We start from the raw sequence: 25,987 nt of genomic DNA on the forward strand, positions 1-25,987 counted from the left end.
AACCTCTTTGCAGCTAGGAAAAATGAGACATTGCCTGGTCACTGCTCTAAATTTTTTCATATTCAGCAACTGATTGCTTGTAGTTTTGGCCACCAGCTGATCAGCCCTTGGTGGAAGCGTGCAATGCCCTTAACCTCTTGGTTGCTGCTTTCGATCACAAGATGACTACACGGGCTCCCTGGTGGAAGGCAATCCATCTCCAAACAATTACTGTCCAACTCGCACTGACTGCAATCACAGTCAGACAGATTGGCAAAGGTGTGCAAATAATTGCCATCTAATTTTAAAATGCAGACAGATTGCCAGCACGTTGCAATCAATCTGAGTCAATCTGCACCAATAAGCACAGCTCGTCTATGACAGTTGTTTTTGCAATAGGAGACTCGACTCAAGTCTCTTTCCATCTGGTTGTATTCTGGTTATATATCTACATAAATCAGTATTTGAGAAGAAATCTTTGAATTTCTGTTTAATTATGAATATCTGTGGCTGTAGGGTGAAACAGATTTGTGATTTTCACCAACTGCTTACAGTTAACTGCTGTATTATCACAAACACCGACCCCATTCAACTGCAGCCTAATAGCAAAATAGCACTCACTTTGAAGATGGCAACTGCCTGCCAGTTGTTGCAGACCCGGTCCATGTCAACAGCTATTTCAAACGCAACAAGTTCGTTGCACTTGGCTACAGTAATTTTGATCGTGCTGCAGTCTCCAACCACTGTTTTCTCTAGTCTGACTGTAGCAGCTAGTAAGACCCATTGAATCTAATAACATATAAAGACTTAGGAACTCAATCCAACCTATAAATACACTCAACATGCTATAAAGGATCAGATTTGCAGTTTCTGCAGATTTATTATTAAATATTAACTCAATTCAGTTCAATGCATTTTTATTTATGAAGTGGCAGTCATCTCAAGGTGCTTTACACAGTAACACAAACACCCTACAATCATCAAAACAATGAAGAAAGAAAAAACTACTAGTTTTCATTTGCTTTAACCTTTGTCTGCTTTTCAATTAGCGCTAAATATGACTCAGACAGATAACTGATCTCTCCCCTGCGCTGCTATTTTAATCTGTTCTGTTAGAAGCCAGAGTGTCCAGGAACACCTGAGCTGAAGCACCAAGGACACAGAATAGAGTAGCTGACATGTTATTGGTTAGTGAATGTGCATTACCTGAGCCTGAGATCCATTCAGCATCAGATAATAGAGCTTACTGAGGATGCTCTGATGCAGCTGGTCCCAGGAGATACTCCTGTCCTCAAGGATAAGAAATGGAGGTCCAAACCTGCGAGAGCAGAGCACAAGTGAGGACGGTAGAGCAGAGCAGAACAAAAGAGATTTAAGAGTAGGTTTCGCATTAAAAAGATAAATAAAAAATGATTGCTATTTATAATTGAGTATGTTGGCAAGTAATTAACAATAGACAATGTAGTCTAACCTGAATTCATCGAAACACTAAGTAAGTGAAAAGCAGCTGTAGGCTTATTAGGAATGTGTCAAACTGTCAGATGTCAAGTGCATCAAGTTGTTACAGCCAGCTGTCTTGTACTGACATGTTGTCCAGGAACAAATAAGAAACCAGTTTGCATTCCAGCAATGCATCCATACCTTAGAATGGGTTCTTCCACCTATGTTAATCCAAAGGTTTACATATAGTCCACATACAATTACAATAACACTTTTAGTTTTAAAAGCATTTTAAGATATTTACAGTATAAACACAAAAACAGCAACAAAGTTCCCAATGCCTTGGCAGCAAACTGTTTTGAAGAAATATTAGTGCAACTGATTCAGTTGCTACAGAACACAACAGTATGACAACAACATCAAGCTTTTAATGTTGCAGCATCATACTGGAGACGACTTGTTTTTCCTCTCTTAAAACCTCCCTGCAGCACAAAGTAAGCTCAGAGTGAAGAAATAATTTGGAGTCAAAGAACTTGAGTTGCCTTAACCTGAACGACCCCGAACGGGATCGTTTTGATTGCTACTGTGCGCCAGAGCATGATCTGAAGGCTGAATGGGAGCAAATCTTTACAAGCTTCATAATATCACAGTCTCAGAGGAGTAAAGCTGTTGAAGTTGCACATTTAAGCACAGATTTGGACTGTCCGGGTATCCACATGACTCTATTATAGTATGCAGCGAAATTCCACTATGGCATTTTAATAAGGAAATAATTAAACATCTGTAGATATATTGCTTTTTCCAGATCATTTTGGGAATAGATGGCTGCACAGAGACACAAAGACACATTTATTGTAGCAGCACAGACGAGTCAGGTGGCATGTGGACGGATGAGTCTTCAAATGTCAGACCCTGACATTATCAAGCCTTTCAGTAACGTCTCTACATGGATTTGTGGAGCTATAAGATCAAATCCCAAAGCGCACATGATGACTGAAACTAGATCACAGGAGAGTAAAATAAATCTGTCTTGCCTTGTGTCAATAACAGGTTAGACTTATTGATCCCCAGTGGAGAGAGGGTTATAAATTTAAAAGTACTAATAACGGCGATGTGAATGCTTTTTTGCACTGTAAGCCCCATCCAATCTGCCTTTGCAAGGACTCGTTTTAGTAAAACAGTAACTGCAAAACATTCACGTGTAAGCCAATAAATCTTTGCTCAGTTTAAAGTAAGGCTCGAAATTTCCTTTGTCTTGTAAAAGTCTGGGTCACATATCGTTTTATTTACCTTCTCAGTGATGATATTATCAGGTAAAATTTATCAAAAGTTTTGATTCTCTGATTTTGTAATGCTGTGCAGTAACTATGGGATGTTTAACCCCAAACAAATACAAGCTTCCAGTCAGCTTCTTCCATTGTTTCTTCCATCTGTGATGCTGCTGAAATCTATACATCAGATGCGGCACATTGCAGATGCTAAGCAGTGACGAGCACATGGATCTAATTGATTTTTTCACAGGTCAGAGGGTTTGATTTGACCACATTGTTTAACTTGGCCTCTAGTTTCAACACTATTGAGTTGAATGTATGTTTTAGCTGCACAAATCTAAAAAAAAAAAACCCTGTTGAGTCTGGGGAATTCACGTAACAGACATACAGGTCAAAGTCAAACAGGAGTTAGATGTTGATGCTGAAATAACACAGCAGGACTAAAGGAAAAGAATAAACGACAAAATCTATTTAAGACACAGCAGACCAAGAGAAGTGTCTGCTTCTGTGTATGATCAAGGTCTAAAACACAGTCTGACAAATGCAGGATGGTACGTCCTTAAAATGCATAAAAGATATCTAGGTTACCTTAGATATCTTTACACTTGGTTCTTCTGTGCTCAAAAAATTCTAGAAGAAGCCATAATTGTTAAATAAACTGCTTATCTGAGTTAAAGAGATACAAATTAAATGGATAATAATGACAATGACAACAGCTCACCTGACAGCTTGCGAGCCAGATCCAGCTGTGTTGCAGATGAGGAGGAGGACCTTGGAGTTACCCTGGTTCAGATACTCAGAGGAGAGGGTGCCAGATGGAGGTAACCTCTGACCATCAGGTCCAGCCGTGAAGGCGTAGGGGGAGGAAGGGAGGCTGTGGTGATACCCTGATTATAACAGAGGAAGCAGGGAGAACTGTTTAACACGGCACAATTAAATTTGTCATGGTCTTTATGAAGCTGGCTGTTCACAATCACTATATTGCCATGTCACTGCGAATGCCAGGACAATCCATCAGCCAATCTTTCTCTCCCTCTCACTTAAGTTGTGCTGCTTGGTGACAAATCATCAGAGTCATTGGCTACAGCTCACCAATGGATATGTGTTTTTTTAAAATTGCTTCTTATCATATTATAATGCATGAAATCTCTGCATCTGTTTCTTTGAACAATGAATGACAGGTTGGAGATGCCCAACCCTACCCCCAAGACCCCACAATACTTAGAATCCTCCTTTTAAGGCGGAGACTTATTGCATACTACTTAAGCAGTCCACCCTTTTCTGATGAGAAACATGGCCTCGGGCTTGTAGGTGCTGATTCTCCTCTGATGTGAGTCAGAGATCATCGTTTGATTATGCCAAACACACTCAACCCCTTGGCCCAAAAATTCTCTCTATAAAAGTTGTGAACAGGCCAAAGGGCAGAATATTGCGTGTCAAGGAACTGCTTATTATATTTTTACCAGCAACAAGCAACATCTCATGATAGGATCGCATCATTGGTTACTCTAATCAAAGTTGTGCCCAGTCTTAGGAACAACTGAAATGAACCAGGGATGAAAAAAAACAAAACAAAACATTGAGTTTGTGAATGAAAAACTGTTATGCAAACACCACCATTTAATGTGACATGTTTACACTTTCTTCCAAAATGATCTTTAAAAATCTCCATTATGGTAAAATTTCTTTTATTTACCCCTAGCAGCTGTAAAAGAAGCTGCATGTCGTATCGCTCGCACTTACAAGAAAAACACGCTGCTGTGATTAATGTTGAGTAATAGTGGAAGGGGACACAGAGGGTTCAACCTCTTGACTCCCAGGAAACATAAACTTTGACACTATCAGAGGATTTAATTAAACTGTGCTTGTTTGATCTCAACCATGCAATTAATCACTGCCATGTTTCAGCTTCAACTTTCAACAAACACACACAGACACACACACACTTACACACACGTGCACACACACACACACCACACATAAATGCAGAGGTGGCAAAAGGCAAACATTCATCACCTAAGTAGAAGTACAAATAATTGTTTTACGGAATACTCTTGTAAAAGTTGAAGTACTAATTCAGTCTTTTTACTCAAGTAAAAGTGATAAAGTGCAGGCTCTGAAATGTACTAATAGTATAACAGTAAAAAGTATCGCGTTGGAGGACACTTCTACAAGCTATGTTTGTGCAAAGCTAAGTGAACTTCATGTCCTATTAAATATGTCAAGAAAATAATACCCGGGTCATCTCTGTCTTACATTTTTCTCTGCCTCTGAAAGTGAGCTTCTCTTCTGTCTCTGGGAAATACAGAAACTGTACTTTTAGAGAAACACATTGCTGTAGGGTGTTTACCTTATAATACTTAGTGCATTGTCATATGTTTTTGTGCTTTGGTGCTATATAAATAAAACTGAATTGAACACATTGTGTTACAAACTGCACAGATACAGTTTGTGTGTTTGAAATTACTTGCCACGTTACTCTTGTTACTCCTTTTTATCGCACTAGTGTGATAAATGATGCATAAATTTGATGTTTAACTTAGTTTGAACCTAACAGTGATGCAAAATAATCAACAACTCCCCTCAAATCCGTTAAACCTGAAGTAATGAAGCTGTTATGAAGATTTAAGGAGCAAAGATATATACGTTTAAATGCAGAGAATAAAAGTAAAAAGTTGTCTGAAAATTTAAATAGTCAAGTAAAATACAGATATATGAAAACTCTACAGGAACAAGGTTTTGTAGTTCTTTATTTCCCACCTCTGCATAAAAGAAATCTAAGCAAAGCAAGCGTGAATACATGTAAAGCTAAGATAAAGTGCCACCAAAAAAGCGAGAAGGGAGACTAATAAGGCGTACAAAAAGAGCTCAGTGAAAGAACTTCCTTTTGAAATGAGAAAGGAAAAGTCTGCAAAAACACAACACATCTCAGACTTCTAATTCATGTCTAATTAAGTAAATTTTTTTGAAATAAAAGCTACAAAACCGCATCATTTAAATCAGACGTATTCTAAAACAATTTTTAAGATGTTAAGAATTATTACTATCAAACAATTAGAGACAGAGGAAAAAATAACTCTTGCTACTGAGAGGACCAGAGCAAAAAGCACTTTTAAAATCAGAAAGTAATATGTCCTGTGTGGCGAGCGGTATCATAACCGATATGTCCTGAGTGCACTGGGAGAAATACCTGCCAGACTGTTATTCTCACACCTTCATCTATCCCTTATTGAGATGGATAGAGCAGACCCATGAAGAGAAAGAGGTTTTTGTGGAGTAGAAAGTGGGAGGAGTGGGAGATATCAGAGTGGAAAGGAAAGGAGAGACTGTGAGAGTGGGAAGAGTGTCCAGACCAAAAGGAAAGAAGAGTCGTTTGCCATTTGTAAAGAGTGATTTCCAAGCAAAGACTTCAGGTGGGAGAGACACTCGACAAGTGGAGCACTGTATGGCTTCTCATGTACTGACTTATTTCTGATGTTATAATAATAACGGGAACATAGAGAGAGAGAGAGGAAATATGGGGAAAGAACAAGGGAATCAAACCAGTAACTCTTTGTTTAAGATGCCAGGGTGTATGTGGTATCATTCTCATTACCAACCGGCTATCAGGTCGACCCACATTAAGTTGTTGTTGTTATTGCAACAATGTCATGGCTGCTGTAAAATTCTCCTTGTAATCTGCTCTTTGTAATTAAAAGATAAACACTGAGACTGAAGTGGATGCAACTGAACAAAATGGAAAAAGAGACAGAGATACAGAAAAAGAGGATTATGAGGTGAAAGAAACAAAAACAGAAACAGAAACTGCTCTTGGGAATGGAGGTGGTGTGTACGGCAACATTAATTAAACAACTCAGTCCTGCAGAAGACTCGGTGCGTCCTCCGGCATTCATTCTCGTCTTCACTCGCCATCCTTTAATTTTTCCTTTTTTTTCTTATCTTATACTCTCTCACTGGTACTCTACTTATCATTGTCAGTATCTATTTTTCCTTTCTTTCCCTAAAAAGTCTCCATCATCTGAATGTTAGGGATGAATCAGCCCTCAGCTACAAAGAAGAGTCAGGTAATGAAGGATAAAAAAGTGGTAATTGCCACATCAGGAGATTATTGAGAGTTTTTTAGACCTGTGAGATGGGTGAAGGAGAGATTGTTATACCTGGGAGGACAAAGCAGTCTTTTATAAAGTATGGTACTTTTCCTTACTGTAAGCTTCAACACAGCCTAACTGCAGTTTGCTTTCATGCAGACATATGCAAGCTTCAACTTTTACATCAAAGTCTGGAAAACCAATGCTAAATGATGGTATCTGGTAACCGAGTTACAGTGTGGTTTGTAGCTGGTGAACACAAATATCTTTAAGATGGTTAAGATGGCATTTAAAAGTGAAACCCTACAGTGCTGCTCCTAGTATCTACAGAGGATTTGAGTCAGCATTTGCTGGAAATGTGCCCTTGATCATCCCATTACTTTGCAAAATTCAATTCACAGATGAAATGTTTCAGACAAGTCAATTAGGAAACACTTCTGCTCATTGCTGAAGTGTAACAATAAGGTCGTGTGTGCAGTACAGACTAAACCAAAGCCTGGGTGAACACTCCGGCACATAAATGATGAGAAAAGACACTCCTTCCAAGCAGTGCATGGGACAGATCAGGGACACGTGTCAGCACAATCCACATACCCAACCAAAAATATCCAGGTAAACCTGTTACCTTACAGTCTTGAGCAAATCTGAGGTCTTGGCAGCAAACACCCATCTGACCGCACAATGGCTCAGATGAGAGCAAAGCAGCTGAGCCTCATGCCAAGAGCAAAATTACAGATTAGGCAAGCTGCACAGGAGGAACTGAACACACCTGATGCTGCCCTATTTTTTCCCTCTCTTCTCTATGTTCCTTCCCTTAAATGCATCCATTTAACCGTCTGTCATATACAGCAGGAAGGCACAACATTGTGTCAAGAGTGGCCACCGCACAAACCCCATTAAGAGGAACAACACATGCGAGCAACAAAGCTGCAATTCTTCTTTGCACTTAATTACATCATGTCTGAAACTCAACCAGCTTTGCGTGATGCATACTCTGCTACATGTGGTGCAGACAGTAAAGAGGACGGTATATGAAACGGTGCAGTCGGAGCACACTCTGCTGCACAGACTTTGTGATGACGTAATTTCCAAATAGCCCAAAGTATCTTTTTCTGCATTTTGTTCTGTTAAGGACAATCCTTATCTTATTCTACACTCACCAGACACTTCATTAATTTAATCTCACTAGTAGCAGACTGGACCCTCTTTGGAAATGCCTTCATTTTTGTCGTGCAGATTCACCAAGGTGCTGGAAACATTCCTCAAAGACCATGTTGAAATTATGGCGTCAGTCAGTTGCAAAAGGTTATCAGCTGCACATCTGTGACGCAAACAGTCAGCAACAATACACAGGTGAGCTGTGAGTAAGTATGACAAGAAAATATCTATCTCCCACTCTATTACACTGCGGCCACCAGTCTGAATCGCTGATACAAGGTAGCATGGATTCATGTTTTTATTTTGTTTACACCAAACTGTCTCAGCAGAAATTGAGACTCATCAGAGCGGCCAACGTTTTTCCAATCTTCTATTGTTCAATTTTGCTGAGCCCGTGCGAATTTTAGTCTCGGTTTTTGTTCTTAGCTGACAGGAGTGGCACCCGGTATGGTCTTCTGCTGGACGTGTTGTGCATTCAGAGATGCTCTTCTGCATACTTTGGTAATAACGAGTGGTTATTTGAATCACTGTTGTCTTCTTATCAGCTTGAAGCAGCCTGGCCACTGTCTGACCTCTGGCATCTATAAGACTGAGAACTCTGGCTCATTGATTAGAATCTCTTTTTGGACCTTTCTCTGTAAAGCCCAGAGATAGTTGTGTTCATCTACATGCCTAAATGCACTGAGTTGCTGCCATGTGAACAGGAATTCAATAAATCGATCAATCAATAAATCGAACAACATGAGCGAGCCCTCTTTTGCCAAACATCCATAAAAGCAGAACATAAACAGAAGATGTCTTTTCTGCCCTGCTGACTGGTTACTTAAACATAATTAAGATGTGTTCTGGGTTCATTGTACACTAGATGTTTCAACATGCTTGTGGGAAGATGAAGCATTGAAGCCAGCATTTATGCAGGCATTTATGCACTGTTTGTGTTCTTCTTAATAAGGCTGCTGAGATGAGTGTAGCTCTTATTTCCCACATGAGTTAAGAACACTTTCCAGAGGCAGTTGTGGTGATCAGGGCAGTGACTGTAGACACATGAAATTTCTTTTTGCCTCCATTCTCTTCAGGTTATTTTAAATGATGAATCCTATTGGAGGGCCACGAGTTCCCTGATGAATCTTCCTGGAATATATTTGCTTTTCTGCACTTAGTTTGCTTTAGGCGGCCTGTAACCGCTTAATGGAACTGGAAGGAATATGTACTTGGCAGCATTTAATTTGCATGTGTGATGTCTTTGTCTCAGTGTGAGTCTATTTATGTATGTGTTCATAAGCACATACATCTCAGCTCTGCACACGTACAATAATTTGTCTCATCATATCAAAATTATAGTTAATATTTAATTATAGTACACAAATTTAAACAGAGCACACCATTTGAAATAAAAATTTTTACTTTATTTATGTTCATGTTTTTATACTAGTTTTATTTTTGTATCAAAATAGAAGGAAGTCACCATTAGTGGAGTTACCAGTCATTTCTGTTTTTAAAGCTGCATCTGTTTACTTTATTGTCTCTTTCTGTCTCAACTTCTTAATCTACCATTTGTTTGACCCAATTAAATATTGTGATAATACTGATATTGTTGGATTTTCAATCTAATGTGCCGACTACATAAATAAGACCAGTGTGTATAATCCAGGGGATTCTCTTTTTAATAAAGCCCAGCCGGACAGCCATAGTGCAACACTTGCCGCCCTGCACCTAGCTCAAACCTGGACTACTCTCTCCCTTTCCCATCACTCTATTTATGTGCAAATTGCCCAGACTGTTAAGGCTGAAATAGGACGATATTGTGGCGCTTTAGACCTAATTGATTTTTCAGTGTTTTCTACCGAGAGGCCTCCTGCTGCTGCAAAACCTCATTACTGTACTATGGAGCAGTTTTGATTCAATATACCCCAGAACGTTTACTGATAAAGTTGACAAAATCCAGCCCAGCACATTCGCGCACACAGCCAGAAAGAAATCCTTCCCAAACTGCTCTCCACTAAACATGGTTACTTTTCTTATGTTGAAATTTAGGCTCTCTATCCCTTTTTTTTTGTCTTGCTGTTACATGAAGGGCTATTCATTATTCATATATTTATAATGATGATAGAGGAGAGAGAGCTTTTGGGCCTTTGTACCTTCATCATTAGCATCCTAATTACCCTTGTTTTCCCACAAAGAGGAAATGTGGGGGGGGGGGATGTTGGAAAAGGACAAGGAAGGAGTCAGTGGCTAATGGAGCCTATTCAAAAACAAGTTATTTACCTAAAAAACTAAAAATATCACACTTTTTCCACCCAGAGTCACAAAAAAACTCCTCAGTGCCTACTCAGGTGGGTAAAACTAACCGTGAAACAGCTGATCCTTCACTTTCGTCCAGACTAAAATATCTGAACAAGTGTTAAAATATTGTCTCCAAATTTTGCGCAGATACTCTCACAGAGCCTTCCAGTATGTCTGCAGACACTTATTCTGTTTACATTTTGTTCAGACCTAAAATAGAAACTGTGTTATAAAACACGAGGGGGTGTGTTGGTGTGGAAAAAACAGATGAAATATCCTTATAGACCAGTTAGAGTTATACATCCATGAGTTGAACAATTCAACACACACAGACGCTGACTGAGAGATAAAAAGTGGGACTGCATTTCCAACAATAAAAACTATATATATATTGACCATATCAGACTGACCAACACAGTCCTGTGTGCTTTAAACATGCTCCCCCCTCCCATTTTTCATCCATCCATTTATACTGTACAGGGTGGCATGGGGGTCAAAGCATATCTGAGGGATGCATGCTGACAATGTATTGCAATTGTCATACTGACATCTGTTAGAAAACATGGTTAGAGAGTTATCTTTCTCACATTTGTAAAGCAGCAAGGTTGTCCTGGCAAATATATAATTTTCCGTGTTGCAGAGGTAAAGAAGAAAATAATCATCTGTATTTGTGACTGCACGTCGGGAATCTGCTGTGCGGTAATTTGCCTTATTAAGTGTTTATTATCCTGTGCCACTGTGTGCTGTGAAAGCACATTTTCAGTCCATGTTTGCTTGCCTTGCTTCCACCATGAAAAGGTAGCGCTATTCTGAGCTGCACCATATAACTTTGCTATAAGTCATCCTACAGCTGTCAGAAACACGACCGCGAGATAGAGACTCCTGAGAATACATCATATAGGTAACTGCGTTTATGCCTGTGCAAATTTGTATGTGTCAGTATTTCAGTAAAACATAAGCAATAACATAAGTTCCGCATAAATTTCCGCCAACTGAAACAAATTAGTCAAGAAAATGAGACATGAAATAAGCTTTTTGAGCCGTTGCACTGCTGGTTTCACGTTTAATAACCTTGGCAATAAAGTCTATACTCTGTGACAATTATTGTTGGTGTTCAAATCCAATTTGGTCACAGATGATCTGGGAAAATTAGCTGCTCTTACACGCCACAAAACAGTTTCATTTATCATTTCTGTAAATCAAAGATTAAACCTGAAACGATGGGATATGCTTGTGGTGTCTATTTCATCATGAACACATGCATTAGTGAGGCTGGCACATTCTTACTGAGAGTTGACACAAATAAGAGAAGACAAGCAAACCCATTCTCCAATTCTGATCATCTACCACAACTCGCTCACAATCTCATAAATAAATTATTTTTCAATTTTGTACCGAGTCCCAAAAACTATTGTTTTTCTGCTCCTACTCCTGCCATGTGAGACCTGATCCCAATTAAAGTATCTGATAAAAGTGGAATTCATACATGAACATGCCAAACAAATTTGCATCTCTTGGAAGGAAATAAATCTCGGACCTCCGGAGGAGGTTGTTATGTGAGTAAGCTATTCATTGCATTCAGTCCTAAAGGCTTTCTATACAGTCATCAGTTTGCTTCTCGCTGGGCTTCACATTTCCACACAAACTGCAAAACAAACTACATGACAGACAGCAGCAATATCAGAGCTCTGCTCAAAATAATGAATAACTAAATAAATAAAAAATGTGGCTTGCATGGAAAGATTCTGTATAAAATTACACTCCATTTCCTTCATACCAATCCCTGCTATTTCATTTGAGTATGGCTTTCTTCCTTCTTCTTCTTCAGTAATACCTACTGGTTAAAAACCTGCATGAATCCTGCTGAGCAATTTTGCTACCTTCACTCCCCTTCACCCTTTCTCTTAGCGATCTCCATATCTGGATATGTATCAACACTTGCCACTGGAGCTGAATGATAATCTGAAATCTCAACATAATATAAAATATCTACGTTTAACTCTTTTATTTAGTTGTAACACTGTTTGTTTAAGTTTCAATAAGCCACGAACAACAGTACGGTTTAATTCTCGAAGGTTATACCTACTGTGATGAAGATTAATGTCCTATGCACCAGCAGCTTGACTTGAAACACTCCACACCTTCCCTCTGTGCTTCAGATAATAAAATTGAATTATTCTCCAAATAAAAACTGTCCTTATATTATTAATGTAAAAATGCTTTTTCTAACAACTGACAAGAAGAAATTAAAGATCCATATATCATCTGTTATATCCACAATATCATGCCGAGGTCTACATGGCAATGAGTGTGTAAATTAATGCAATACATGCTAAGACTTGGCTTACATTCCAATGAATAGAGCTACGACATCCTTGACTATGGACCTGGATCTGCTGTGATTATGAGGCATGACAATTTATCATTTTCATCAGATGTTCACAAGAACAAAAGTGACTTTGACACAGAATAATTATGTGTGATTCATTACAGGTGCATGCCTGCATATATAGGTTTGTACTTAGTGTACTGCTTCACCTCAAGGGTCATATATTTAGCAGAGTCCCCAGTGTAATTCTAATAGATCCATTAATTGACTTCTACAGTAGCGCTGTGTGTGACTTTGTTGTGTAGTAAAACCTTTAGATTTCCATAAAATAATAGATTTCAGAGTGAAAACTTTAGGTTTTAAAGTTAGACTAAAGGTTAGGGTCTTTAGGGATTTTCTCAGAGTCCAGGAAATAACCTAATGTCCTCGGAAGGGATGGAAACGTGTGAATGTTTTTTTGACAAACGCTTGTGTTCCTATGCAACTGTGTGTGAAAACACACTGTATGCCTGCGCCCTCTCCCAGTATTGTGACATTGTTTTGACTGCGAAGTGACAATACAAAGGCCTCCTGTTGAGAAAGTGAAGAGTCTTAATTTTTCATGAGCACTTTGAGCTCTGAAATAAATTATTGATGTCATTCTTTTTCCAGGGGTAACAAAATCTCTCATAAAGGCTTTGTTGTTGGTTAACGAGAAGCTGTTCTCTTAAAGTAAGTTGTGGGGTCAGTGGCAGGTGCTGGTTTTAAGTCTTAAGTCAAAGAGTTGTCTTTTTCGGGGTGAGGTGCTGTGACTGAGAAGGGCAAGCTTGGCTGTGCCACATGACCAGTGAAGTGAGGATGCACCTTTGGAAAGATGTTCTGAGAAAACTGAAGAAAAAAGGTTTATTTCAGGGTTGGTGAGTGTGACACCTCAGGATAGTAGATCCTGAGGTGTCACACCTCAGGCTTCTAGCTTCAGAGACTCGAGGCGTTTTCACACATAGACTGCATCTCTGAACTTTTGTACATGCTATACATCATTAAACAGTGGTGCAAATGAAATGCAAAAGCACGTAATATCGAATATTAGCTACTCTTTAACCTGCCAGTTCATTAATACAAATGTGATCCCAGATTCTACCAATAGGTGAGAAGCACAACTAAAATTCCCCTGTGATCTCTGTTTGTGAATGAGTTTCCTGCCTCCTACGTAACCTGTCCAGGCAGCTTCCTTACCTAAACCCCATAGAGTACTTCCACTAGCATCTAGAGTGGATTACTTGCTACAAGGACAGCTGCGGGAATCATCCTAAGCAAGAAGCGCTTCGAGAGCGCAAACCTGCAGCAGCTCGCTCTCTGTGCAGAATTTACTTTGAAGGGGACATGCAAACGCTACCAAAAACATAACCTCCTACGTGGAGGCAACTAATTCTGATAAAACCTAACAGAAAATGGCTTTAGAAATTGACTAATGAAATGAGCACATGGAAAAATACTGAATATGAATTTTTCCACCACTTCTCTGTACAAGTACAAGACATTATTTGCTCTCAGCCTCACCTAAGATGTGCATTTAGAAGCTTCAAATGTCAATGAAAAGAGTTTTAGAAAATGAGTAATTATCCAAGGCTGACTCAGCTTTCTACCTGCAATTCCTTTATGAGACAGACACAATCCTTGAGGAGACTGCTTATATTTTTTAGCCTTCCTCGGAAGGAAAACAAGCAAGAATGGGTGAGCAAGAATATAAGAAGCCCCTCTCTTAAGTGTTACCTTAAATGGCAAGAGAGAATTTGTTCTTGCCATGATCTGCGACACTCAACATCCTAGGTACAATAATTTAATTTGTGTGCAAACAATAAGATAAGACAATACTCAAAGTTTCTATTTAAATTATGTTGCCATTCGGACGTGACATGTCATTTCATTTGTTTAGGTGCTATCATGCATAGAGAAACAAAATTGAAGGGAAGAATACAAAACACCCTGCAGACAGTGACCCTCTCCTCAACAAAGTAAAGTTTCAGCTTTTGAAAAACACGATGGTTAATGAAACATGAGGACTCGGTGGAAGTGAAAAACGGTTACAAGTGTAAGTGCGAATTAGTGTGAATAAAAGTTAATCAAAAGGACCGAGGGAGGCTGACAAAAAGAAAATTGGAAATGAAGAAAAAAAGATAAATTGCCAAATGAGTGTGGGAAGTCAGTGTCTGCAGTGCCTTTGATGGACAGCCTGTTGCCATGGTTACCTGAGTGTTGTGCGGAGCCTCCACGACTGGAGAGTGAAGGAGCCTGGAAGGCATAGACAACATCGCTATCAGCAATTGCAGTCAGGTCTTCTTCATCTGAGAAGGAATGCTGGAACCCCGTGGAATACAACTCCACCAGGATGACCTAGACAGACGGGAAGAGGGAGAAACATTATACATGTTTGTTTCTACAAATGTGCCTCATACAGTGTTTGCACAGCTCATTTCTTTCTGTTTCCTGCAAGAATGTTTCGGACCTGAAAATAAAGGAATAAACACACACACTGAGTAATACTGCTGATCAGGTATAGAGAGAGATTACACTTTGTGACTAAAACATCAGGACAAACCGTGACGATACAAGCATCTGCAAAGAGGCTATAAGTAGTAAAGTGTGTTTCTATGTTATCAGAGATGTGGATTTCCTAGTTCAATGTTCAGGAGCTTGAATGACACTGCAACTCACCTTTGTCACTGTTTTATGGATTTAATCACTGAAGTACAAACTGGATAGTTAGTTGTGGTTGGATGAGCCACATGATTGTAGCTTACTTAGCTTGACTCCTGCCAAGAACCTTTACCACCTTTAACACGTGAGATTTTCTATGTCTTGTTGCTCGTATCTAACCATGCATGCAGTAAAGAGTGTCATGACACTGCTGACAGAGCAAAATGATGATGATGAAGTGCCTGAAGTCTAAATACAATACTCAGTTAAATATGTACACTTTTTCTTTTTTAATTCAGTCCCAACAAACAACACTGATGTTAAAACATCATCACATGATCATGGCGAGATGATGCCCAGTCAAAATCAAAATATTGCAATGAGGAGAATTTCTACTGACATCATGTCACTCCACAGTCATCAAATATAGGCAAACACCAAAGAGGCGCCTTTGTTGTGCGATGCAACAGATACTCAGTGATGCACAGCTCAAAGCAGTCCTTGAAATCTTACAGCTGCTGTGATGCAGTGAATGATGTGTGTGTCGATTTATTCTCAGCCCAGCACCTGCCGATACTTTGGTGTGGATGCCTGTGTATTTTTTTCCCATGTTTGTCCAAGGTGGCGGTGCAGTGGTTAGAAATGTAACCTTACAACAAGAAGGTCCTGGGTTTGAATCCAAAGGGGTGCCTTTCTGTGTGGAGTTTCCATGTTTTCCCGTATTGACTCTCTTCGGGTACTCCAGCTTCCACAGTCCAAAGAGATGCATGGGGTTAGGTTAAGTGGTGAATTACCTAACCCCATGCATTACCTATAGGTGTAAATGTTTGGCTTCCTCTATGTGTCAGCCCTGCAATAATCTGTATATCTTTATCTGATCTGCCATTCAGTCACCAGGCTTTCACATAGCTAACACAGAAGACAACACAGATTTTTAATGAAGCAAAATCTTTACTGTGTGAAGTGTGTTTCTGAAGTATTATTGGCTTTTTCAATAACTAAAAGCTGTTGGAGTACTATCAAGAACTAGTGGGAGTTTTGCTGCCCTACACCATCAAGGGCCGGTGAAGAGTGTCATTACTGCTCAGCACGCCAGAATGAGGAGAAGAAGACACCCTCAAAAAAGGACTAAGCTGAAGCCATAATGTGAAATTTATACTTCATCAGAAGCTTTTTTAAAAAGCACTTTTCAGTTTTACAAGAAAAAAGAGTAAGGATAAGGGCTAATTACTTGATCTGTCGAATGCAGCTCAACTAAATGTCCTTAACCATCCCACTGCTATTAAAGAGGATTGCATCTGATTCACTTTCTTGTCAGTGTCTCACACAAAGTAAACGAGGAACTCGCTGCTAAAAAACAAACAGCACTTTCATGTTTAACTCATATTAATGGTACTTTTGTTCTTTTTGGAAATTAAACTTCAGATATGGAGCCTCTTTCTGGCTTCATCCTTCCCATGTCTGTCCTGCACAGTGCACATTGTATATTTTCTCATGATGTCTAACGAGTTTAATTGCATGGATGCGACACTGAGCCATATTACAGGCAATAATCATCCAAAGGGAGGCAGCTGCATTGGACAAAAAAAGAGGGAATAATTGCCTGCATGTTAATCTAAGCACTTTGAATCCCCTCTGAATGGGAATCCATCTGTCTTTAAATTTCCTTTTGTCAAAACCACAGAAATGATCACAATGTTACAATTTTATTTTACTTCTGCCCTTTGTCTGCAATTCTTTTGTATAGCCTGATGGGCTTATTGTGTAAGTTCTAGTGTATAAAGGTTGATATACACCAAACCGCACCAATAAAAAATATATGAAAATATATTTGTGCAACAGTTAAGATAACTCAGACTGGGATACATACACATTAGAAATACAATATACTGAACCCTCCACTAAGTACTGATTGTTCAGGCCACGCCCATCTCCTGTATCTTGCGGTGCAACCGCACTTACAAAATCAGTCAACCAACAAGCTGACAAACAGTACACAATGTGAGTGTATTGCATTTCACTTCTGTCTTGATGAGGACTGTTTGAGTGTGTGCTGCTCTCTTGCTGCTATGGACCCAGCTTCAGCAAAGCCAACAACATTCATCATCTGTTTTAGGACAGGGCAATGACTGATGAACACACACCTCTGGAACTTTTCCTTTGACATTTTCACATATTGGTGACATTCAGCTGCAAGTGTGTGCATTTAGTCAAGAGTACAGATGCACTCGGCTAGAGAAATGATTTCTGCTTACAATTTTACTCATTAACCCTACGATTAGAAGCAAAACATACCCCACAAACACAAAACAGGAGCAAAAAGCAGATCATTTATCAAGTTATGTTTTATTAGCTAAACTGCTATTAAATAATTTTACTTCTTCCAAAAGACAATGTCAAATTTTCACAGCTCCCCGGCTGAATGTAGATCTACTTTACTCATTGCTGAATGGGACGTCCTTTGTTTGCACTGTGCACATACAAATTATCCACTTGTTTGTGGTACACTTACCAGGGAATATGACAATCAGCGATGCATTATGTTCACTATACTATTGCTACAAAATCATACATGTTATTAAAACAAAAGCAGAGCACTTTCCCCACATTTGAGGCCACGGACACCACAAACTTCCTATTTTTGGAAAAGGGCAACAGAGGACAGGGAAGGCTTGCTGGAGGAGGAAGTATTTCTACCTATTTATACCTACAATGTAAAAGAAATGTGACAGATAGGTTGAATAATCAATCCATGGGAGAAGGAGGACTCTTTAAACAACTCATCCATGGCAGGCATACACTGTTTCAGTTACCTGAAATGATCAAACATTCTCTCACTTTTTCTGTTTGATTAAGGTATAATGTTTTGTCAAGGTGTGCCATGATGTGAATTTAAAACTTGTCTTAAATATTAAAAAATGTCATTAGCACTGTGACTTTTGAAATTACAAAATACAGCAGCAGTCGAGTTATTAATTAAAAAATAAATTATGATGCAGTTGCAGCGAACGACACATTTAATTGACATTGAATTCAACATTAAATGTTCAAATGAGAGTTCTTAGAACAGTACCAGATTTTAGAAATGCTGCTTTGACTCCACATTCTTTGTGTGTCTTTCTGACCTCATCCCCTCACGTCTCTGGTGGGAGGGACTAGGACACGTGGACAGGAGTCAAAGACAAAAATTAAAGATTTGCAGCTTGGGAAATAAAAAAGAGGCATGTTCTAATTTTACTTTCTACTCTTTTCCCTCCTTTGTAATTGTGTGCCCCATTTGTCCTTTGTCTGTTTACCTTTTGAGTCTATTTTTCTGTGTTCCTGCATGTATTGTTGTATACCCAGTGCCTACGTTATCACATTTGGCTTCGTTTTTTTCTTTGTTACTTCCTTTGAAGTTTCCGAGAACCGTGGCAATCCTTTTTTTTTAAATAAAATCTTGCTTTTTGTTCCTCTCACTGAGTTCTTGGATTCACCTCTGAACTGATCATATTCACTTAAAGATAGTTTTAAGCAACCTAATAATCTATACAATATGAATACAATAGCAGCTAAAAGTCTCAAAAGTGGGTCCAGTACAGGTTATCTTTCTTTTGTTTTGTTTTTTTAATGTCTCTGCGTGGGTAGAGAAGGAGGCTTATTATTTATTATTTAGTCATTGGGAACTCTCACGGGGCCACAATGCAACATAGTCTTGATCAGTGTAATCCACTGCTTCTGTACACTCTGTACGCTGTGTAAGTACCTGGTCAGGAGAGATGTTGCCCTCCGCTGCTACCAAAGCTCTCAGACTGGACAGGGAGCCAAACAGCGGTACAGCCAGCCCCACTCGCAGATGCCTCTGACCCTTTGTGTTGAACACCAACGTCACACACATTGGCCTGTGAGATAAAAAAGAGGAATAAAGGGTGTGAGTGTGTTTTTCTGTATGGAAAGAAATGGTAGAGCACACTGGAAAAGATCAATACATGCTCATGAACACAGCAGTAAGTTATTCTGCAGGGTTTTTTTGTTTACATTATTACATATTTTAAACTCTGGCACGCTGAGTTATTTATACAATATATTTGTATGCAGATACACACATGTCTTTCTCACATAGTGTGAGTAAAGACACGTACATATAAATCGTAACTGGAAACTGACTAATCCAACTGTGCAGCATTCAAAAACGCCGGGGGCAACAAAAACACGTTGGTTCGTTAAAGAGACTTTTTTGGGGATAGCTGGGTCTTCATGAACTCCAGGTATCAAACAGCAAAATAAAACCTTCAATAAAAAATGAATTACACCGTTGAGCTGTTTAATATCTAATCAGTTCAGGGAAAAGATTTCCTCTGACACTGTTATATCAAATCTAATTTCATGAGCATAAAACATCACTTTGTCTGCATCTCATTTAATATCTCCTATGATTTAACTCGTCAGATTTCACCTCCGAAGGGTTTCATTTCTCCCTAGTGTTTGTCCAGATTTATGCATGACTGGGCAAGCTGAGCAACCCCTGCAGGTCCCTCAGGAAGCGGCTGTATGCTGGGACATGTCCGTTTTACAGCAATATGAACACTTTCTGGGAAGAATCAAGGGGTGAAAATGATTGCGGGGTGGGTTTGGGGTGGATTGGGACAAAAAGAAAAAAAACAAAAACAACAGGAGTCAGTCTGATCCAAAAACTGAGAAAACGGATGGACGACTAGAGAAAAAGGCCCTGATAGGTTACTGGGTCTAACTGTCCTACCCTCTCTACTTATCTATATCTTTGCTCTCGAGAATCCCTATTCATCATTAACTAATTCATTACCTGATAACAAAGTCTTTCTTTTTCTAGTGACATCTGAAGAAGTTAAGGCCTAAGTTAAGTAGCTCAAGCAACACGTGCAACATACAGAGCAACTTTATGGCTTCACCCACACATTTTGGGTTGCAGCTTTTAAAACTGTATGGAACTCCAATTTATGATGAACTGGATTCATCATGTGGAGCATGTATGCTCATGAAACAGTCAACGTTTGCATTCTTGTAAGAATGTTTAAGGTCCATGGGACGGTTAATGCTGTTTTGGCATTTCTACCTGGTTTGGTAACCTTTCTGCAAAGCTCAGATCATGAATTCAAAACTCGATTAAAATGCCTGGAATAATTAGCATTCTCCTCCATCTTCCCTGCAGGAGATACTCGAAAAGCAGAGTTTGAAAATCGCTGAAAATCACTGATGATATAAATTGCATCCTTTATAAAGAGTAAAGGAATAAGATTTATGGTGTCATACTGCAAGTTAAATAGTTTTTTTAGTGTCATGATCAGTTACTGAATGGTAAAAAGTGCAGCTGTGACTGTGTGTTTGTATCTGTGCTATCTTATATGTCGTGTTTCTGTCATTTGTCAAATATTCATTTCTCCCAAAGGAGACATTAAAGGCGACTCTAATCTAATGTAATTGTTACGACTGCTGTTGTATTGTTGTCTAATATGCAAATCCCAGTGTGCAGGTGCCTCTCCGTGATTGGTGGATCCAGAGGACGGACCATATGGATTGGCTAACGAGCTGGAGATGACATATATCCCAGGTTTTGAACTCCAGGCCTCGAGGGCCGGTGTCCTGCAGGTTTTAGATGTGTCCTTGATCCAACACAGCTAATTTAAATGTTTAAGTGACCTCCTCAACTCCTCCTGTCTTAAAGCGCTCCAGAGGCCTGGAAATGAACTAATCATTTGATTCAGGTGTGTTGACCCAGGGTCATAAAACCTGCAGGGCCCTCGAAGCCTGGAGTTCGACACCCCTGACTTATATGATGACACCGCCATGGACTCCCATTCATTCATCCTCGGCTCATCCCAACCAGCAGACCTTTGGAAACATGCCCAATGCTGTTCACCATATACAGGAATGTCCAGCGGTGGACTGCCTTTCTGTCTGATTATAGTTTTCTCCTGTTTTTCTTAATGAGTGAAGCAAGCTGTTGTCATTTGGTTTGATTCTTTTGATTAGGTAAGTTTTGGCATTAAGTCCACCCCGAAGCTATAACCAGCTCCTTTATGGTGTCAACAAACATAACCAATCAACTTAGTGTAAATAAATCATTATCAAACTGTACCAATTGTGTGATGTGGCTGCTTGGGGTCTGACAAGGATGGGTCACCCTCATGTTGTGGTCTGGCCATCCCTAGATGGGCCATAACATAATCTAATCTAATCTAAAACACACAATGTAAGATGTAGGTTAAATCGTTTAAATAAAATAGTTTTATCCTTCTACTGTACAATATGGCCACTTTGCTTTGCAACCAAACCACTTTCAAAATTTAAAAATTACCAAAAAACAGTTTATTTAAGGTGTGGGTGTCACTATCAAGCATCAATAGATTTTTTTTCTGACACATGGTCACAGGAGCAAATTTGCACAGCCATAAAAATCTTATTAAAAATTACATATGAAGCGGTAATTATTAATGAATTGACACAAAATTACCAATAAATGCTGAGGCTTTGTTTTCATTGCGTATCGTTAAAATATTTCCAGGAGAGGGTTAAAATGATAAGGAAAACTCTAAAATACAGAAGACATTTAGGAATCCCTTCATGGCTTTGTACTGTGCTTTGCTGTTGAGTGTTTGTTTGCTACTGATTATTACAGAGTAAAGAGGAAAACTCAAAGCGAGGAGTGAAAGTAAAGTTACGCCATCCCATTTGGAAAGAAGGTAGTGTAATCGCTGACACCTCCACTTCCTGTTTCTCCTCATGCATTATTCAGGTGAATAAAGTGTTAGCAGTAGGGATGCTGACAGAGCAGATGGCGGAGTATCTGAGCAGTTGTTTTGTTTATGTTACTCCAAGATGAGATGAGAAGTGTGGGATGACACTCGAGACGAATGGGAAATGGAGATGTCATCCTACAAAGCAGTCTTTTTGAAGCATCCTAGCTCTCTGTGGGTTTAGAGTCTGATAGTCTCGATTAAACAACAACCTGTGAACCGCAACAAGCGCACAGAACTCAAAAACATTCAAAGTGCTCTTAAGCTCGATGCTAGATATATAAATGATATTTATAGTTATTTTCTTGAGCATGCCTATTTTGCTGCAGTGCTTTCCCAGTTTAGATGCCTACATGTGCTATGAGCATGAACTTTTTTTCTTTTTTGCAGAAAGTGCTTGCTTGAAATCATTATTTCTATCGCATTAACATGTTTAGTAGTGTTACTATTGTGCATTGTCTGTTAAAAGTCTGTGAGCATGGTCTGTTCACATAGACAGCATCAGTGTTGCACACGTGCCTTGGAGGTCAGTGCCCATCCAAAAAGGTCACTGTGGTCTCTCAGCTGAATTCTGATGCCCAATATCCTTTTACAACTATATGTTAAATCAAGTTAGTATGGTAATGAAAAAAAGGCCAGCACAATGGTGTGATGGTTAGTGCTGTTGCCTCACAGCAAGACAGTCCTTCATTTAACTACAAATAGTCTCTTTTCTTTATGCCTCTGCAATCAAAGATGGATATTTTTGCACATTTCTCTATGAGCATACTATCTGTTTATGGTTGTAATTAAGCGCATAATTTAGGTGCCCCTTTTCATATGTTTATTATCATATGATTGACGCTTGTAGTACTATTCTAAGGGTAAATTAAGTGGGTCTTCAAGTGTATTTCAATTTATAATTTCTGTTTGGTCAACCAAGCGTGCAAGTGCAAACAAAACGACATAAGCAAGAGTATGAATCCACTTTGTATTTTTATTTAATTTAATTTTGTATTGAATACCTAAGTGACTGGAGTCACATGTCCCCACTACTCTGGCACCCACACAGCATAGACGTTGACAGACTTGTATGAATTGATCGGGAAAAGGTTTCCACTCGCAAATGACCTTTTAAGCAAACGTGGTTGTCACCAAAGCACAGCACTTACATTTTCCCTTTTGCATTTAATGGTGGTTGCAGTTGTTCTTACATAACTTAAGACATTAGAGCAAGACAAACATTTTAAAAGAGAGCCAATCACTCCTATAGCGCTACTGAATTTGGCTGTTTTTCTTTTTAAAAAACAGGATAAAACAGGATTTAAAGACAAATTGCAGCAAAATGAGGGTTATTTTTTCATTCATTTGTTTATTTTTGTTGGCAAAACCTGTTGCTTGCATTATTCACAACTACTCCCAGCCCCAAATAATGCAGACTTCAGTGATTTCACTTGGGGTGTTTCATCACACTTCATGCAGCTACCTGTGGAGCCACAAAAGCTTTATATCTGTAGCACGGCTCATGTTTTTCATGTTCCCACCTGCAGTCCTGCATTATGATAGTGTATCTTTGTCAAAAATAAAATATCTGTGCCACTTGATATTCCCCTAGAAATTAATAACTGGAACAGCAAGATACAGTTTGATAAGAACTGATCAGTGTGTGAGATTTGTAATACCAAAAAAATACCATTACAAGTTAATTCAAAGAAAGCAATGTTTATGACAGCATTAAATGCATTATGAGACCTGCTATAGCCTGCTGATGTTTAGTTTACTCCTGTGTATTTCAAAGTATCGCTTCAGTCTGTTTTCCAGTCTGTCTGTCACAGCCTTTTTCTCTTATGTAACAGGAAGTGCATCAGGTTGTAATTTGGGAATTGCTTATCCACTCATGATTTTCACACCTTGTATCAGTCATTAAAGTTATTACATACAGTTTTGTTAAAGAACAAGCACTTGTACAATTACAAAATGAGAAACAGGCTTCATCCAATCAAATATTCTATACATCTATGCAGCCTTTGTCCTGTTAGAGCCTATCCATATGACAGATACCTAATGAAAACTCATATCTACAACTACAGCCACTTAAGAATAATAAGCTAACCTAAAATACACGTCTTGGGACTTCACAAAAATCCACACAGGCAAAAGGAGAATCTACAGACTTCACACAGAAAGGCCCCAGTGATGGCTGCACAGTAGAAGTCATGTGACAGATTTGTGTTTAGAACTTTTTTGACTATTTTAAATTGAATAACAGTAAGTTTGGTAACAATGATGCCAAGACTGCTCAAGGTTAAATATTGTAAAGTTAGGTGATCGGCTGAAAACATTCCCATTCTGCTTTTCTCATTCTCTCTGCCATACTGGCATTATCTACAGCACCCAGGCCTTGATGCCATGCTGGCAGCCAGACCCTTCTGTCTCTCTAGGGGTCTCAGACTTATCAGCATTCAGCTGGGATACTGCTGCAGCAGGACGGTGCAATGAGGCCACTGTGTGTGTGCATGCATATGTGTGTGTGTGTCAGGTCAATGTTTGGCCAGCAGTAAGTTCAATCTGAACCTGAATGAATTTCTCTGTGTGCTAGGCTATGGCAACTGCAGGAACAGGCTGCATACTGTCACAAGACCGTGAGTGTCTGAGCTGCAAAAATGAGTTTGGAGTTTGCTTGGTGGATGCAGAGAAGATGCAGAAGAGTGACATCTGCATTCCTGAAAATAAGAAGATTCATTGTGCAGTGAAAGGCAAACTGAGAAGCTGCAAAAGCCTGGAATGTATTAATGCATTAACCTAATTTAACCTGTAACATGTTAACTGATGATTCTAAACTGGCCTTGAATGTGACTGTAAATGGTTATCTGTCTCTCTGTGATACACTGAGATACACTGGCAACCTGTCCAGGGTGTACGCTGCCTTTCAGACTCCAGCATATTTCATGTCTTTTTAGATGCTTTTTTGTGAAAAAGGGAGATCGCATATGAATAGCATAGGACAAAATCTTCTGTGTTGTACCCACTACTGTATAACCTAAAGTCAACCGATTTTGCAATGTGTGCTGCTGCGTGGTCATTTTTGGATAATTAGACTCAAGGTTAGGTTGAATGTGAATTAGAGCTTTGATATAAATCCCTGGTCCATTCGCTAATGAGAATGATATAAGTCTAATTTGTCCCACAACAACTGGTGAAAAAAGGCTAATCAAACTCCCCACACAGTCTTAAGAAGAGATCTAATCAAGCAAAATTATTTAAATCAGCACCTCTCCACACAAGTAGTAGAACAGAGTCAAGTTAAAGTCAAGTTAAAATTAATTCAGCTGAATGAAAAGTAATTAATTTGCAATCATTCAACCCACACAGCTAGTACTGCATATGGTATGTATGTTGAAAACTATCAGTGATGTGTGGATGAGGCTGTCTGTGTTGCTGTGCCTCTGCTACTTCATTTGGATGGCAAGAAAACAGGTGACTTGTACAATTTTTGTTGTTCCTTGTATTCCTTCACCATTATCTTTGCTGTCAAAATAAAACATCCCATCTGACTCTATTGCTATCTCCCTTTCTCCCTGCTCACACGTCAGAGCTGCACTGTTTTACCACAGAACCTTGCTGACATGCAGCTTCTTAGGTTAAAAATGGAAGCACAGGAAGTGTGTGGTCAGGAACCTCAGTTGACCAGCATTTATCACTTTGATATGAACATGGCTGTTTTTGGTGTATAGAGGACGTTTGTGTAAATGCATGCATGTTTTTCTATAGTCTAAATTGGCAATATTTGCGGTGTTGTTTTTCTAACGTTTTTATTTACTTATGGAGCCCAGAAGATAGTATCCATATCACTGTTATCTGGTGACAACCTCATATGTTCACAGTGTCAACTGTCAAAAAGCCAAGAAAAGGTTTTGCATGACTGCACAACAATCTGTGAGGGATTTTCCTTGCACACCAGACTACGGTAGAAAGTTTGAAACACTTACACTAAAACTTAACACCTTTAGAGACCACAGGGAGACCAAAGCG

General features: G+C 39.1%; 1 protein-coding gene across 1 annotated transcript in view; it reads right to left on the reverse strand.

Moving 5' to 3' along the window:
- Positions 1-25,987, reverse strand: part of usp43a (ubiquitin specific peptidase 43a) — a 130,881-nt gene that overhangs the window by 42,374 nt on the left and 62,520 nt on the right. Inside the window, exons 5-8 of the mRNA XM_039613816.1 lie at positions 18,970-19,105; positions 14,777-14,921; positions 3,412-3,577; positions 1,186-1,297 (exon numbers count right to left, since the gene is read on the reverse strand). Of these exons, the coding sequence (XP_039469750.1) occupies positions 1,186-1,297; positions 3,412-3,577; positions 14,777-14,921; positions 18,970-19,105 (559 nt within the window). The remainder of the gene's footprint in view (positions 1-1,185; positions 1,298-3,411; positions 3,578-14,776; positions 14,922-18,969; positions 19,106-25,987) is intronic.

The sequence above is a fragment of the Oreochromis aureus genome, linkage group 6 (assembly GCF_013358895.1).
Source record: "Oreochromis aureus strain Israel breed Guangdong linkage group 6, ZZ_aureus, whole genome shotgun sequence".
NCBI classification, from domain to species: Eukaryota; Metazoa; Chordata; class Actinopteri; order Cichliformes; family Cichlidae; genus Oreochromis; species Oreochromis aureus.